This window comes from Martes martes (genome assembly GCF_963455335.1).
Source record: "Martes martes genome assembly, chromosome: 14".
NCBI classification, from domain to species: Eukaryota; Metazoa; Chordata; class Mammalia; order Carnivora; family Mustelidae; genus Martes; species Martes martes.
Window position 1 is genome coordinate 18,867,836 of NC_137902.1, and position 14,666 is coordinate 18,882,501.

At 42.5% G+C, this 14,666-nt stretch overlaps 1 protein-coding gene across 2 annotated transcripts in view; it reads right to left on the minus strand.

Moving 5' to 3' along the window:
* The window catches only part of PDCD4 (programmed cell death 4), a 28,800-nt gene extending 21,827 nt beyond the window's left edge, over positions 1–6,973 (minus strand). Inside the window, exons 1-2 of one of the 2 annotated variants that reach the window (XM_080822662.1) lie at positions 6,836–6,973; positions 2,258–2,364 (exon numbers count right to left, since the gene is read on the minus strand). In XM_080822662.1, coding sequence (XP_080678788.1) covers positions 2,258–2,300 — 43 coding nt within the window. In that variant the 5' untranslated portion in view covers positions 2,301–2,364; positions 6,836–6,973. The remainder of the gene's footprint in view (positions 1–2,257; positions 2,365–6,835) is intronic. The other variant, XM_080822661.1, reaches the window with a different exon arrangement.
* Positions 6,974–14,666: the final 7,693 nt, after the last annotated feature.

Genomic DNA, 14,666 nt, shown 5'->3' on the forward strand with positions numbered 1-14,666 from the left:
GCTCAATCCTAGGACCCTGAGATCATGACCTGAGCTGAAATCAAAAGTTGGCCACTTAACCGACTAAGCCATCTAGGTGCCCCGTATTTGCTCAGGTTTTAGGGTTCCATAACCACCACTAATCTGACTTTAAGAAAACCAAAATACAAAAGATACAAAACCTGAGTACACAATGTGGTGACTTCAAAATTGTTTTCCACTGTGTACTAATTCTCCTTCTAAATTCTCTGGCATCTCAGTAGTAACCAATGTAACTTCCACTATCACAGCAGCAATCAAATTTTCAATTAATGGTCCACTGACTGACATAATCAGAATTAACAACATTAGCACATTTTCATTTGTTACATACAAAGTAAGTGCTACGGGCATGACACACATATACTATAATCTCATTTAATCCTACTGATAAACCTATAGAGAGGGCATTTATACCCCAGTTTTACACAACCTGAGAAAACTGAAGGTCAGAGCAAATAACCTACTTCCCCAAAGTAACAGAGCTGGTCTAAGTAGAAGTTGAAATTAATACACTAGTCTGACTTGAACTATTTGATTCAGGAAGAATTTATGGCAAAGGTCTGTCTTAGGCCCATCCAAGTATTGAAGAACTACAAATCCTTTATATTAAGGCAGTTCTGGCCAGAGGCATCATGTCTGTGAGTCATGCTGTCTCACAGAAATATAACGCAGGCCAAACAAGTAATTTTAAAGTTCCTAGTATCCATATTAAAAAAAAAAGGTGAAATTAATTTTAATATATTTGATTTAATCTACTAGATCTGTTATAGATTTTGAACAGAGTCAATATAAAAACTTAATGAGGTATTTCATTCATCCTAAGTCTCAAAATCTGGATGCGTTTGTACCTACAGTACATCTCATTTCAGACAAGTCACATTTCCAGTGCTCAACAGTCACACGTGGTTAGTAGGTATCACACTGGGCAGTACAGAAAAGCAGCAATTATCTATATGTGAAATATATTCTTTTTTTTTTTAAAGATTTTATTTATTTATTTGACAGAGAGAGATCACAAGTAGACAGAGAGGCAGGCAGAGAGAGAGAGAGAGGGGGAAGCAGGCTCCCCGCTGAGCAGAGAGCCCGATGCGGGACTCAATCCCAGGACCCTGAGATCATGACCCGAGCCGAAGGCAGCAACTTAACCCACTGAGCCACCCAGGTGCCCCTGTGAAATATATTCTTAAAATATATTCTTACCAACCCCACTTCAATGAAGCAGGGATATGATGCCCATTTATAACCCTAAAAACAAGTATTCACATAGCTATTGTATATAGCAGCACCAAAATAATCATTAATTATTGCAATAATTTTTTTCAACTATAATTTTCTAGCACACTTGAAATCAGGTGTATAAATAGAAAATGGCAAAGAGGTTTCAACTTCAAAGTGTCTGTTCAGATCAAAGAAAACTATATAATTTGTACACAATGAATTAGTCATTGAAAAAATAATACTATTATAGTGTTAAAAAATGAAATATGGGGGCGCCTGGGTGGCTCAGTGGCTTAAAGCCTCTGCTTTCGGCTCAGGTCATGATCCCAGGGTCCCGGGATTGAGCCCCGCATCAGGCTCTCTGCTCAGCAGGGAGCCTGCTTCCTCCTCTCTCTCTGCCTGCCTCTGCCTACTTGTGATCTCTGTCAAATAAATAAACTCTTTAAAAAAAAAAAAAAAAGGGAAAGAGATCGAAAACACCAGTAACAGTTTGTATTATAGAAATCACTAGCTCATTTGAAAATATCAGTGAACAGGTTTACTATTCTTCTCCATTCTGTACCTTACAGTTTATTACACAAAGTGGAGAATAAGAATATATGGAGTGTGAAAGGATGGGCAGAAAGATAAGGACATGTGAAGAATTTCCATAAAAATAAGAATCACAGAAGCACCTGGGTAGCTCAGTTGGTTAAGCATCCGCCTTCCGCTCAGGTCATGCATGATCCCAGGGTCCTGGGATGAAGCCCCACATCGGGCTCCTTGTTCAGCAAGGAGTCTGCTTCTCCCTCTTCCTTTGCCCCTCTCCCCCAGCTTGTTCTCTCCCTCTCAAATAAATAAATATTTAAACAAAAAAAATCCCAGACTTGATTTTAAAAGTAATATAACTCACTTTCTTATAGCATGAGTAAGATTGTTTCAAAGTAAAAAGATGGTTTTAATACTATGTTTTCATAAAATTTTGTAGGACCTCAAATATGCTCACAATACAGTCAAGGTTCAAAATATTCTTGCTTACCTGCAGGGTTTACATTCAGTATTTGCTCATTTTCTACATCCATAGTTCCTTAATGTCACTTGCACTGATTAAATTACTAATGGAAGTCTTCCCTTGGGATCTATTTCCTTAAAAAGAAAAAAGTTTCAGTATCTTCCAAACTGACATAATTAATAAATTGAATTTACTTAATCACTGTAAAAAAAACCAGCACGTAATTTCATTTTTTGAAAAAGAGTTCTCTTACTTTGAAAAACAGTTTACCACTATTAACATTTGGTTTCACTCTTCCTGACAAGTGTATCTATGTCCAAAAAAAAACAACACAAAAAAACCGTATTTCTGAATGTGCCAAAGCATCCCATTAACTTGGAAGTAAAATTAAAGCAGTATATACATACTCCAAATTTTTTAGGACTACCAGGCTTCATAATTAATCTGATATACATTAATACTGGATAATTCACGATGAATGAATTTTAAGAACTACTACAAAATGCAAGCAACAGTTTTAATCAAGCATATGACATGACTGTGTTAATTTTTCACATTGTAACATATCTGAAGGCAGACAGGTCTGCCATTTCATTACCTAGGTGTCCATAATTACAGTTATAAGACTTTGAGATTGGGAGAAATTTTTGTAAGTGTTGTTTTCTACAATGAGAATATTATTTTCATAATCTAAAACACCCATTCTTTTTTTTAATTTAAAGAAAATTTGAAGATTTTATATTTGAGTAATCTCTGCACCCAATATGGGGCTCAAATTTATAACCCTGATATCAGGAGTTGCATCCTCCACACACTGAGCCAGCCAGATGCCTCCCCCATTCTCTTTAAAAAATAAAAAGTAAACAAAAAAACTTGCCTTCAAAAAGAAATAAGTACAATGACATTAGCATCTCAGTATTATAGACCTCAGTTCTAAAATGGCTTAAAAATTATTAATGCTGAAGGTTTTGATGAAATCAGTTACCTCTTATTTAACTTAGTGATATAAATCTGTTACTTGAAAGACTATCAAAATATATTTTCATGGAAACTATTACCAGAAGGTGTAACCAAATGATTTTAGAATCTCTCTGCAAATATTTTTAAAATAGTGGCTTACAGTACTTAACCACTGATCTGTTCACATCATACAGGTTATATATAAGCCTTCCCAATCATTTCACTAGCAATATGCTTTCAAGATATAAAATGTACAAATTAATGAAAATGACTAATAAGCTAATTGCAGAAAAGCATACCTTTCTTATATAACAACCTATTTTTAAATGTTGCTTTATTAATAGCATCAATAAATATAAATAATAAATTATTAATTATATTAATAATATAAATTATAAATTAATAAAATTATTTAATAATAATAATAATATGTGATGCCTCCCGGGACTCAACTTTTTTTTTTTTTTAAGTAAACTCTAGGCCAAATATGGGCCTCGAACTCATGACTCTGAGATTGAGTTACATGCTCCACAGACTGAGCCAGCCAGGCACCCCTCAACTAACTTTAAAATTCCTTAATATTTACTGTTTTAACATCTAAAAGGTTTATAGTCCTTTGATCCAGAAAAGGGTATTACTTTGTAAAACAAAAATACACACACCTTAATGCTAACCATGATAAAACTTCTTAATAAGGCATAATCCTTAGGCTACCAGGATGCTATCATACCACTTCAGAAGTTAAAAAAATGGTGAGATTATTCTAATTCTACTCAGAATACACAGACTTATGTAATTCTATATAATGACTTTTCAATATCATAATTTCCATCAACTCTGGATTTAGGGGAAAAAATTACCATTAAAGATGTGCATATAAAGATTTATATAAATATATAAGAAAAATAGTTTGGAAACCTAGGCACTTCATGTTTTTCATGTCTGAAAATGCCATATCTGTTTCATTTTATATGAGTTACATATTATAGAACAGTGAAGACGTCTTATGATGTGTGTATGAGCTTTTTTAAACTAGAATTACATTGAAGTCTTTTTCATACTTGATGCAAGTATATTCTTTGGGAGAATACTTTCTGCAGAACCTAGCTACTAAAGGAAATGAAATTATTTTAACTGGTGTTTATAAAGCCTTTTATACTTCACAGAGAATTTTATAGGCATTATTTCATGTCCGTCTCAAAACAACCTTGACCTATTTACTCCACTCTGCACACAACTAAAATTCAGAGAAGGTAGATGATCTGTCCAAAGACAATGCTCAATGGAAAAACCAGAACCAGACCTTCTCAATCCAGTACTGCTTGCACAAGTTCAATACAAGATTTTAATATCCCACAAGAAGATTCTGTTTTAGGGCTAACAGACAGAAGCTTATTAAAACACAGACTCTTACTGTTATATCAAATCTTTAAATATTACTTTCCAAACACTAAAAATAATATTTATTTTAAACTATTACACAAAAGACATTCAGTAGGGCAAAGAAAATTATTAAGTATGACTATCATCTAGAACTTACCATATTTGTTTTTATTTAGTAATCCTAACTGGAGGGGGGAGCCTTGTCTGTGTCTTTAGGCAATGATAAAGCAATCAAGAACTCAGTCACACTTGATAGCAACACAGACATTTTAAGAATTTTGAGAAAGATAAAGATACATTGCATGTTTTTCCTTTCCTCAAAGTAGTGGAGTTTTTTTCCAGTTTACTCAACAATCCGTACGATTTTTGCCCCACACTTAACTACATAAAGCAAAAATTCTAAATGCCACATCCTTGAAACTAAACAATAAAATTTCCCATAAGAAAACAAAAGCATTCATAGAAGTTTGACAAAATTAAGGCTAACAAACAGTTTTCATTTCTTAAATGTGTTTTACAGAAACATACAACCAGAAACATTCAAATGCCATGACATTCCCCAGGAGATAGAACCTCACCTTCCCACTAGCCCCCACCCCAAAAATCTGTTTCCTGAAATAGACTTCATAAACCACTCTGACAGTTTCTAGTCAAGTTTAGGCCATATGTTAATCAGAAAATTATTTGTTTTCATTCCAGGGCTACAATACAGCTAATTAGCAACTTAAAATCAGCTAGAAGTATTCAACCACACTGATGCAAAAGCTGCGCAGAAGATATCAAAGTGTCATTTATTTTTGCACACCCAGCAACTATTTTTCTTTTCATTACTACAACAGAAGAACCAATCAAAATATAATTCAAAGATCGCTGCTGAAACAGTAAGGAATTTAAGAAACCTATAATGGGGGCGCCTGGGTGGCTCAGTGGGTTAAAGCCTCTGCTTTCGGCTCGGGTCATGGTCCCAGGATCCTGGGATCGAGCCCCGCATCGGGCTCTCTGCTCAGCGGGGAGCCTGCTTCCTCCTCTCTCTGCCTGCCTCTCTGCCTACTTGTGATCTCTCTCTGTCAAATAAATAAATAAAATCTTAAAAAAAAAAAAGTATAACCTTTAAAAAAAAAGAAAAAAGAAATCTATAATGAAGGAAAGTTAAGGGCATAAATACCAATAATTTAAAACGCATTTGCAGTGCTCCCCTTTTAGAAAAGTATACGGTGGTTTCTAAGAAAACTTACATTAGGTAGAATGCCAAAATTCTAAAACAGCAGTAAAAATACAAGTAAAAACAGGCGGTGACTTTTTGTTCACACGAAGCTGCATTTTTGATCCTTTTAATCATTGCAGATACTGCACAGTTGCTGGTCACACAGCCAGTTCTCACAGGGGTATGCGAGACGGGAGAGACCGACTTCAGAGAGTTTTCGAAGCTCGGGGCGGGGAGCGGGTGGGGGGTACAGGACCCCTCCCCGTGTACACTGCAGCACCAAATTGACGAATGCAGCAGAAACGGCCTGCGTTCCACAGAAAGAGGGCTCCCTTCCTGTCTTTGTTGTCCCTGGGAGATTTTCACTTAAACCAAAAAAGCGACCCTTCGCCCGAAGTCCGCGCAGGGCCGGGGAGGGGGGCACGTGTCCGCCTCCCAGCGGCCCCTCCCGCGGCGGCTGGCCTTCCTCCCCGCCGCGGGCGCAGGACCGGACCCCGCGGGCCCCAGTCCAGGCCGGCCCCGGGGGATGCTGGACCAGAGCGGCCGGGCCTGGGCTCCGGAGCGCGGGCCGGGGTCTGGGAACGCTGGGCCGGGGCCCTCCAGGGAGACCAGGAGGGCGGGGAGGGCGCGAACCTTCCTCACAGGATTTCAGTCACGCCAGAAACACGCCTCCCAACGTCCCCCCTCCAAGTAAAAATGAGAACTCGGCCTTAGCGGGGATGGGGAGCAGCCCCCCGCTGGCGAGCGCCCCGCGCACTCTGCTCAGCCGGGAGAGGGTCCCGGAGGGGGCGGGCCCGCGCCGCCGCGCTCCGGGCCTCGGCCCGGGGGGGAACCGGAGCCCGCCCTCCGCATCCCGGAGCGTTGGGCGGCCGCGGCCTGCCTGCGGGGCTCCGAGGAGGAGGCCGGACCCCCGCCCACCCGGTCCGGCCCCGACCCGAGCCGGCCGTGGTCTCGGGCCCCCACCCCCTCCCAACGTGCGGCTGCCTCCGAGGAGAGACGGGGGCTGAGGGAGAGAGCGCAGTCGTTCTGAGCGTGCGGGCCGCCCCGCTGGTACTGACCCCTCGGGCCGCCGCCGTCGCCACTGCTCGCCCAGGTCCCCGGTCCGCCGGCCGAGACCCGCTGCTCAGCCTCTGCCGCCGCCTCAGAGCGTCTCAGCCCCCTCTCGCTCTGTTTGTTTTTGTTTTGTTCTACCCAGTAACACGGGGGCGAGAGAGCGGCGTTTATTGGCCGAAGTGAGGAGGCCCGCTGGCCAATCGCGGCGGTGGAGCGGGAGCTGAGGAGGAAAAAGGGAGGGAAGTGAAACGTGGAAAGCTGGGTAGGGGCTCCGGAAGGCGCATGCGCTTCGGGGTCCTGGACCTGGCTGGCGTGGGAGCCCGGCGGGAAGCTGGGGGCGGGAGGTTGGGAGGCGTGGCAGGATGGAAGCGTAGGCGTAAGGACTGTGTTTTGGGGTGAGGACCGGGCTGAGGCTGCCTTGACCAGCTCACTCCTTCCTCTCACAGGGCAGTCAGCGGTCCCGGCTAAATGCTGGGCTTCTGGAGGGTCCCTTTCTTCCATTTCCAGATGCTCCTCAAGCGAACACCCTTCATCTCTACAGTTGCTTCTCCCGCGGGTCCTGTTCACTCCTTGGCTCGTACTGTGTACACTAAGAACTTTATCTCAGTGAATGCCCGCACCCCTTGAAGATAGAAATCACTCCCATTTCATATATGAAGAAACAAACACTCAAAAACTCTTTGAAGTCCCTGTGCTAATCATGACTAGTTAGGCTCCTGCGATTCAAACTCCCACAGTCCTGCTCCGGGACTGGGGTTCCCAATCATGGCTATAACTTCTTGATTGAAACCTGTACCCCGCCTGGCTGTTGTTGGTGTCTCTCCTCCTTGACTGCATTCTCTTTGGCTTCTCTTGTGCTCTAATTCTTCCTCCTTCCCTATCCCCTGAGGAAATGACCAGAACCTTCTGCTGTCTGTTCTCTCGGGAGAGGATTCAGCCATTATCTCTGGACAGATTTTCTGATTGTCTGATGTGCAACACCTAAATGGTCTGTGGGTCTTTTGGCAACCAAACTGCCTCTCCCCCACCGGGGAGCTCCTTCCCCTGACTTAACCCCTTTCTGCCCAGTCACCCTGCCTGAAAGTCATCTCTAATGGTATTATTTCTCTGAACAACGACAACAAAAACCCCTTCAAGTAGCTTCCCGCTGCCTGCCTGGAGCGCCAGCGCCTCAGCCAGGCATTCAAGGCCCCATGGTGTGACTTTATGGCCATGTCTCCACAATCTCCCAATCCACACACCTCCTTGGCTGGAATCCACTTGGACCTCTCACTGTTCGATATGCTTCCCCACCTCCTGAGGGTTCTTTATCATATCACCTTGAAATGCCTCTCTATCCCCCATGCCTGCCTGGTACAATCCTATCCATGCTTGGTGGCTCAACCTCACAGGCCTTTTTGAGCCTCCTGACTTGATGTGAATTTCCTGTCTCCTAATTCCCCCCCCCAGTAATGACTTTTACCTCTGGGGATATTGAAACATTCTGCCTAGCATTACGTTATTTGAATCCCTGTCCTAACTCTCCTCCCCATTAAACTGTCACCTTGTCGAAGGCAAGATTCCTGTCTTACTCATCTGTTATCATAGTGGGTCTTAAGAAGGTGCCTTGCACATTTCCTGTACTGGCGCAATAAAGGTACCCTGATCTGAGTTCACAAAGTTTCTCAGCATTTCCTGCTCATTCCCACCTCCTGGGCAAGAGCCTCTTGGCATGTCCAGCATCTGAATTAGCCTTATGACTCACTTTTACTTTTTAAAAACAAAGCTTCCTGGTCACTCAGTTTTGTTTTTGTTTTCTCCATCACCTGCAGCTGCCTCCTTTCTTTTCTCTGCCAGGCCTCATGGCTCCCCCACTGAGCAGTAACTTGCTGGCTCCTTTTTTTCACCCATCCCCCTTTCTCCACATTTTTTCCTTTTCTCACTCCTTTGCAGTTCTTGATTCTTTCCTTCCTCCTCCCTGCCACCAACCTCCTCTGACTTTTGCTGGGTTCTTTCCTTCCTTCGTTCATTCATTAATATATTTATTAAGCACCTATGGCATATGCAGGCTGCAATGGGCAAGCACCCCAAGATCTATGAGATAATAAAAGAGTGGGATATGATTACCCATATTTAAAAGCAGCTAAAACGACCTAAAGCTTTTAGCAAATTATCCCAGAAGAACCCATTATGGAGTAAAATGTTCATATCTTTTTTACCCATTATCTCTATATATGATGTTTGGTGTCCCAGGACCCACCTTCAAGAATCCTCCTCTAGCTGGGTGTGGCTGACCAGTTTAAGCCAGGCAAAAAAGAAATGGGATCCTAGTCCTAGTTCCCCCACTAGCTACATGTAAGAACTTCAACCACTCTCAGGACCTCTGTTTTGTCACCAGTAAAATTCAAAAACCGGGTTCAATTAATAGTTCCCAAGGTATTTTCCAAAGAACATTAATTTTGTGGGACTTTAATGGATATCATGAGAAATATGTGGAAGAGACGTAATCAAACCAACTCAGAAAGAAATTGTTTTAACAAAGTTAAAGCTGTTTTTGGTGGGGGGGCAACTCTTTTCAGTATTTTTAATAACTAATGAGTCTTGAGCATCTTGAGAGACCAGAGTAGGAAGCTAAGTAACATTGCCCAACCTATTTAAACACAGAGCTTTTTTCCCCCAAGATACCCCAGAATCAGTGTTACTTAGAGACCAATTTGGGAAATATAGATGACAGCCACTATCATCAACATTCCTGCCAGATGTATTAAACACTGGCCACCTGCGCCTTTGCTAAACATTAAAAAATAAGAAGCTGAAAAATGGGAAATTATCCAAGTGCCAGGCATTTTTCCTCATCAAATCAATCCGCAAATATTTATTATGTGCCTATTCTGTGAAAAACACAGAGCTAATCCAGCTGTGTTCTTGGCAAAAGACATGTTCTACCTTAGGGTAAGTAGTATCTGTAGCTTCCCAGGCTTCTGGGCCACAATGGGCACTTTCATTTCACATTATAATTGCTCACAACCCGACTTTCTGTTTCCTAAAGCCCTGTACTTATGGGCTTATGTTAACTTAGGTGTTGGATGAGAGAAAAGGAGGAAGCCCTTTATCTTAACTCATTCTGTCCGGAATGATGGAAGTTCAACTTTTATTTCAAGAATGACCCATTCCAACTTAGGATAGGATGGGCCACCACTGATGAGACAACTGTTCAGAGGTGGCAACAGAGGCCGTGCTGGGTGATCAGGCACACATACATGATGTCTCTCCTCTTCCCTGTACCCCTCAGGTTTAAGCATTATTGATTCCTCAAGGGACACCAAGAGTGTTTAATTTGTTAGGGTGTATGGAGGTGTGAGGGTGGAGAGTAGTTTCTAGTTTTTGTCTCTTAAGACGGGTTACTGTGTCTCTAGCTAGCTGTGTTGCCTTGGGTGTTTCACTTCCCCTGTGGGTGGATTGAATGCCTCAATCTTGCACCATCAAAGAAGGAGTTGGCCCCTGCAGCGAGTCTTTAAGGAGTCATTCCAGTTCTGACACCATGATGCTGGGCAAGGCCCTGGGAGGGCACTACTGGAGTCCTGGTAGCAGGGACCAGACATGAGAGGGTTTGCCACTGGTAACAGGGAAGAACTAATCACCAGGGGTGGACAGAGGAATTGTCATTCTCAGCCCAGGGGCTTTCTCTGAATACAAAGCTCAGGTAACATCCCTTTCTGGCACCCCAAAGGCAACACTAAAAGCTGAGGTAGTGTTGGGAGTACTGATGAGTGAATGTCAGTGAAGACTTGGAAACACGCACGCGCTAGGCAAAAGAGAAGCATCTCAAATTGCCATTATTGCCCTTGGAACTTTCAAGGCTTTTTCATTCTCTGGGCAAACCCCTGTCTGAGAACACAAGTTTGTTAGTAAACTCTGTTCATGCCCTTGCATAAGATCTCTCAGAAGCCATCTCTCTCTGGGGACAGATGGAAGCCTTAGCCCACTTCCTTAAGAAGAGCTTTCAGATAGCACTGTCATTTGCAACAACATCTCCCTGAGCTAACATCTGCCTCCTAGTTCATCAAACCAAGGACTGAATTTTGGGACTTCCTATAAGGCACTGGATTGTTCTTTAACAGAAATGGTAGAAGACTAGAGAAAGAGAGCCTTCTACTCTGAAGAAAGAGGGAGAGTTGCATAAAAAATTCTAAGGATGATGATGATAACTGACATTTGTATTGTGTTTTAAGGCTCACCGAGCTTTTCACATACATTTTTACCCCATCTTTGTGAGTGGTCAAACAGATATTACTGTCCCTGTTTTAAAGATGAGGAAAATGGGGCTTGAGTGGGTCACCGGTAATCAAAGGACTTTTTTAATAAAGGAAATGTGGGGATCCCTAATCCAAAGCCTTCACTTACCAACAGAGACCCCAAGAACTTAAGTGAGTTCCTCAGAGCCACACAGCTAGTTAGTAGCAGAGCCAGAGTGTGAATGAGGTCTCAGTGTGTCACTTACACAGGCTAGGCAAGGGGGTGGGATGTCCCAGACCTTCTAGTACCTAGGCCTCTACTGGATTCTTTCTGCCACTCAACTTTGAGTCTCTTGAATAAAAGTTAAATGTCTTAGTCACTTCTGGTCCCCTCCCCCACAGAGCCTCCTACTATCATGGGAATCCATTTAAGGTTGGAGAAGTGAAGAAGGAGGGGGAGTGGTGATACGGGAGGCTTAGTATGATATTTAGAAGCTGTTGACGGGGTCATTTTCAAGAATCTCTTTTCTAGACTAAAAAAATAGACCAATGTGAAGCATGGCACAAAGAAGTAGATGCAATATTTTTAAATAGTATGTACCAAGAAAAGCTAATAAGGTTTTACTTCCCCAATTCAAGTTTCAAGAGGTTTTCTTAGTGCTTTCATCTTTGTGTCCGTCCCCCAACCCCCAACCCCCACACCAAATCACTCCTGCCATCTTAGGGTGTAGAAACAAGCTAAATTAGGGTCCAGGAACTGCAACAGATCATCTTTTCCCCCAAAAGACCATGTATTTTGACACATCCCCAAACCCGGCCTGAGTTCTAAGCCTGTAGAAACTCCAGCTCCTCAGAATTTTACAATCACAAGACCATTCAGCCAGATGCTTTTCCAGTAGTTCCTACAACTGTCACACCCTGCACTGAATTAATTGTGTTGAGTCAGTGTAGAGAAGCACCCCTCAGCTGTATCTCCAGGGGCTTTATTTGCATTCTTCTGGAACCTGGGATCCTCAGCTAAGCTGCACGCTTGTCGGAATTCATCCTCTTCTCTCCAGTGAGTGCTGTGCTCACAGAAGATGGCGTTATGCCTTTCTCCTGTCTGTACTGCACTAGTTTCTGCTCATCTCCCAAAAGAGGCAGTAGAGCACAGGGGCCTCTTGTGGAAATGAAAGACTCTTCATACTGGAAAAAAAAGGGGGCTGAATGATCGTGAGTTGTGATTAAGAGAGCCTTAACCACAGGGAAACAACCAGGGAAGGCTGGAGATGGGTGGAGGGTGGCTCAAGAGGCCAGTGTTGGGTAGACAGAGACACACATAGAAAAGGAAGTTACAGAGGGGAAATAATCAAACCTCTATTTTGGACAAAGTGAAATAAAAGTAGTGGAGAATGAGAAGACGTCAAGGGCAAGCCAAGGGAGATATTGTTTTGTACTATTAAATGTTTATAAGAAAAATGAAGTTAGCTTCATGGAAGGTCAGAGACAGAAGAAAATCCCAAGAGATGGCCTAGTGAGGCCAACTTGCTTGAATAAGGGTATAAAAACTGAAGCCCCGAGAGGAGCAGAGGTCTGGCTCCAGACAAGTTATAGACAGCCGTAGTAGTACCTCCAACCTACTATATGCAGCTGCCTTCCTTTTTCCATATGATTCTTCTCTGCATGTGTCTCGCCCTTCAGCCTCCACTCTCTCCTCCCACTCTGTCTCTCTCTGTCTCTCTGTGTGTCTCTCTTTCCAAAAAGGGCAGCGTCCAGAAAGAAAAACAAAGAGTGACATTTTACAGCAGCTCCAGGAAATCCCCAAACCCTGCATTTAAAGCAACAGGATAGGCAGCCCTTCGGCACCATTGACAAAGCCAGCATCAAAATAGGAAATAGTGGACAAGGCACCAAGGATCAAGAATTCAAAAGAAAGAGAAAAATAACTCCTGAGGGGCAACTAAAAGTCTTACCCTTACACATTTCTTGTGTGTGTGCATTTGTATGCATTTTGTTTTTAGACAGTTCTCTTTGAGGGCAATGAATCAAAGAGTCAAGACCATCCTAAAATTTTATACAAATTTTATACAAATTATACTGTGAATATGCATTTTCAGCACAGGGGCACCTAAAAAGTTATAGATGAGTCATGTCCAGGAAAAAAATCAAGAACTTCTGGAATGCAGCATGTTACTATGTTTGGGCCCCTCTACAGAGTTAAGTTTTCCAACAAGAAAGACCAGCAGACTCCTCCGTATGTCAAACCAGGTGCAGAATCAAAATATCTTCAAAGCAACCACAACAGGGAAACAAAGCTAAACAAACTTGGTTTCTGGATAGCAGTCGTCCTAAAAATAGATAGAACGTTATCTTAGGACATCCCAATAGTCATTCCAGTCAGGTATGGCAGACCTTCCATTATGTTGACATCAATGGGCCAGAAATATAGCTGAATCTTCCAACATTTCCTAAGCTAGAGTCATTGTTCCAATAGCTATGAATTTATCTGTTCAAAAACTTCCAACTTATTTAAGAGACAAAACAGTATGTAGTGTCTCTCAAAACATGCTCTGCAGATATTCCATCCCAAAAGGATTCTAGGATGAATGAACCTGGGGAAAACGCCTTACCATCTCCCCTCTTGGAGGATCACATAAGAAATGGTGTTTTAAAGACTGAGAAATTTATCATAAATGAGTACCTTTAATTCTCTCTAATCCAATGTTTACTGGACTTACTTGACCATGGCACTCCTTTTTACATAATATTGATTCACATCTTGGGGCGCCTGGCTGGCTCAGTGGGTTAAGGCCTCTGCTTTCGGCTCAGGTCATGATCCCAGCGTCCTGGGATCGAGCCCCGCATCGGGCTCTCTGCTCAGCGGGGAGCCTGCTTCCCCCTCTCTCTCTGCCTGCCTCTCTGCCTACTTGTGATCTCTCTCTGTCAAATAAATAAATAAAATCTTAAAAAAAAATATTGATTCACATCTTATGAAATACACCCCAGAAAGCACTTATATAGTAGAATGGGACCTGAGCTGGAAACCAAAAGGCCTGGATTCTACCCCTAGTTCTACTACTGGATTGTGTGATCAGAGATCTTCTGACTGCTCTGAGAGTGTAGAACATAAAAGGCCTTCCAGATTCTGTGTTGTGATCTAGCCCATATGATCTCTGGGTTGGTTGCTGGCCTAAGATCCTTGTTATAACCTTTTTCTATGATTATACGTATTTTTATGCAGGAGATGGGACAGTACCTGCTACCCTAATAAGCCATTGTCTCTTAAGAATCTTTTTGAAGTGGGTGGTACAGGCTTCCAGTTATGGAACGAGTAAGTCACAGGCATAAAAGACACAGCACAAGGAATAGGGTCGATGGTGGTGTAATAGCATTATATGGCAACGAATAGTAGCTACACTCATGGTGAGCATGGTGTAGAGAATTGTTCGATCACTATGTTGTACACCTGAAACCAATGTAACATTAAGTGTCAATCATGCCTCAGTTTTTTAAAGAAAAGAATCCTTTAGAGAGATGAGGTAAATGTCTAGGCACTAGAACAGAATAGAACCAAGATCACAAAGTTGGGTCAGTCATAGCCATTACTCAACACAAAGGCAGCTAACTAATGGCCATGTGTGTT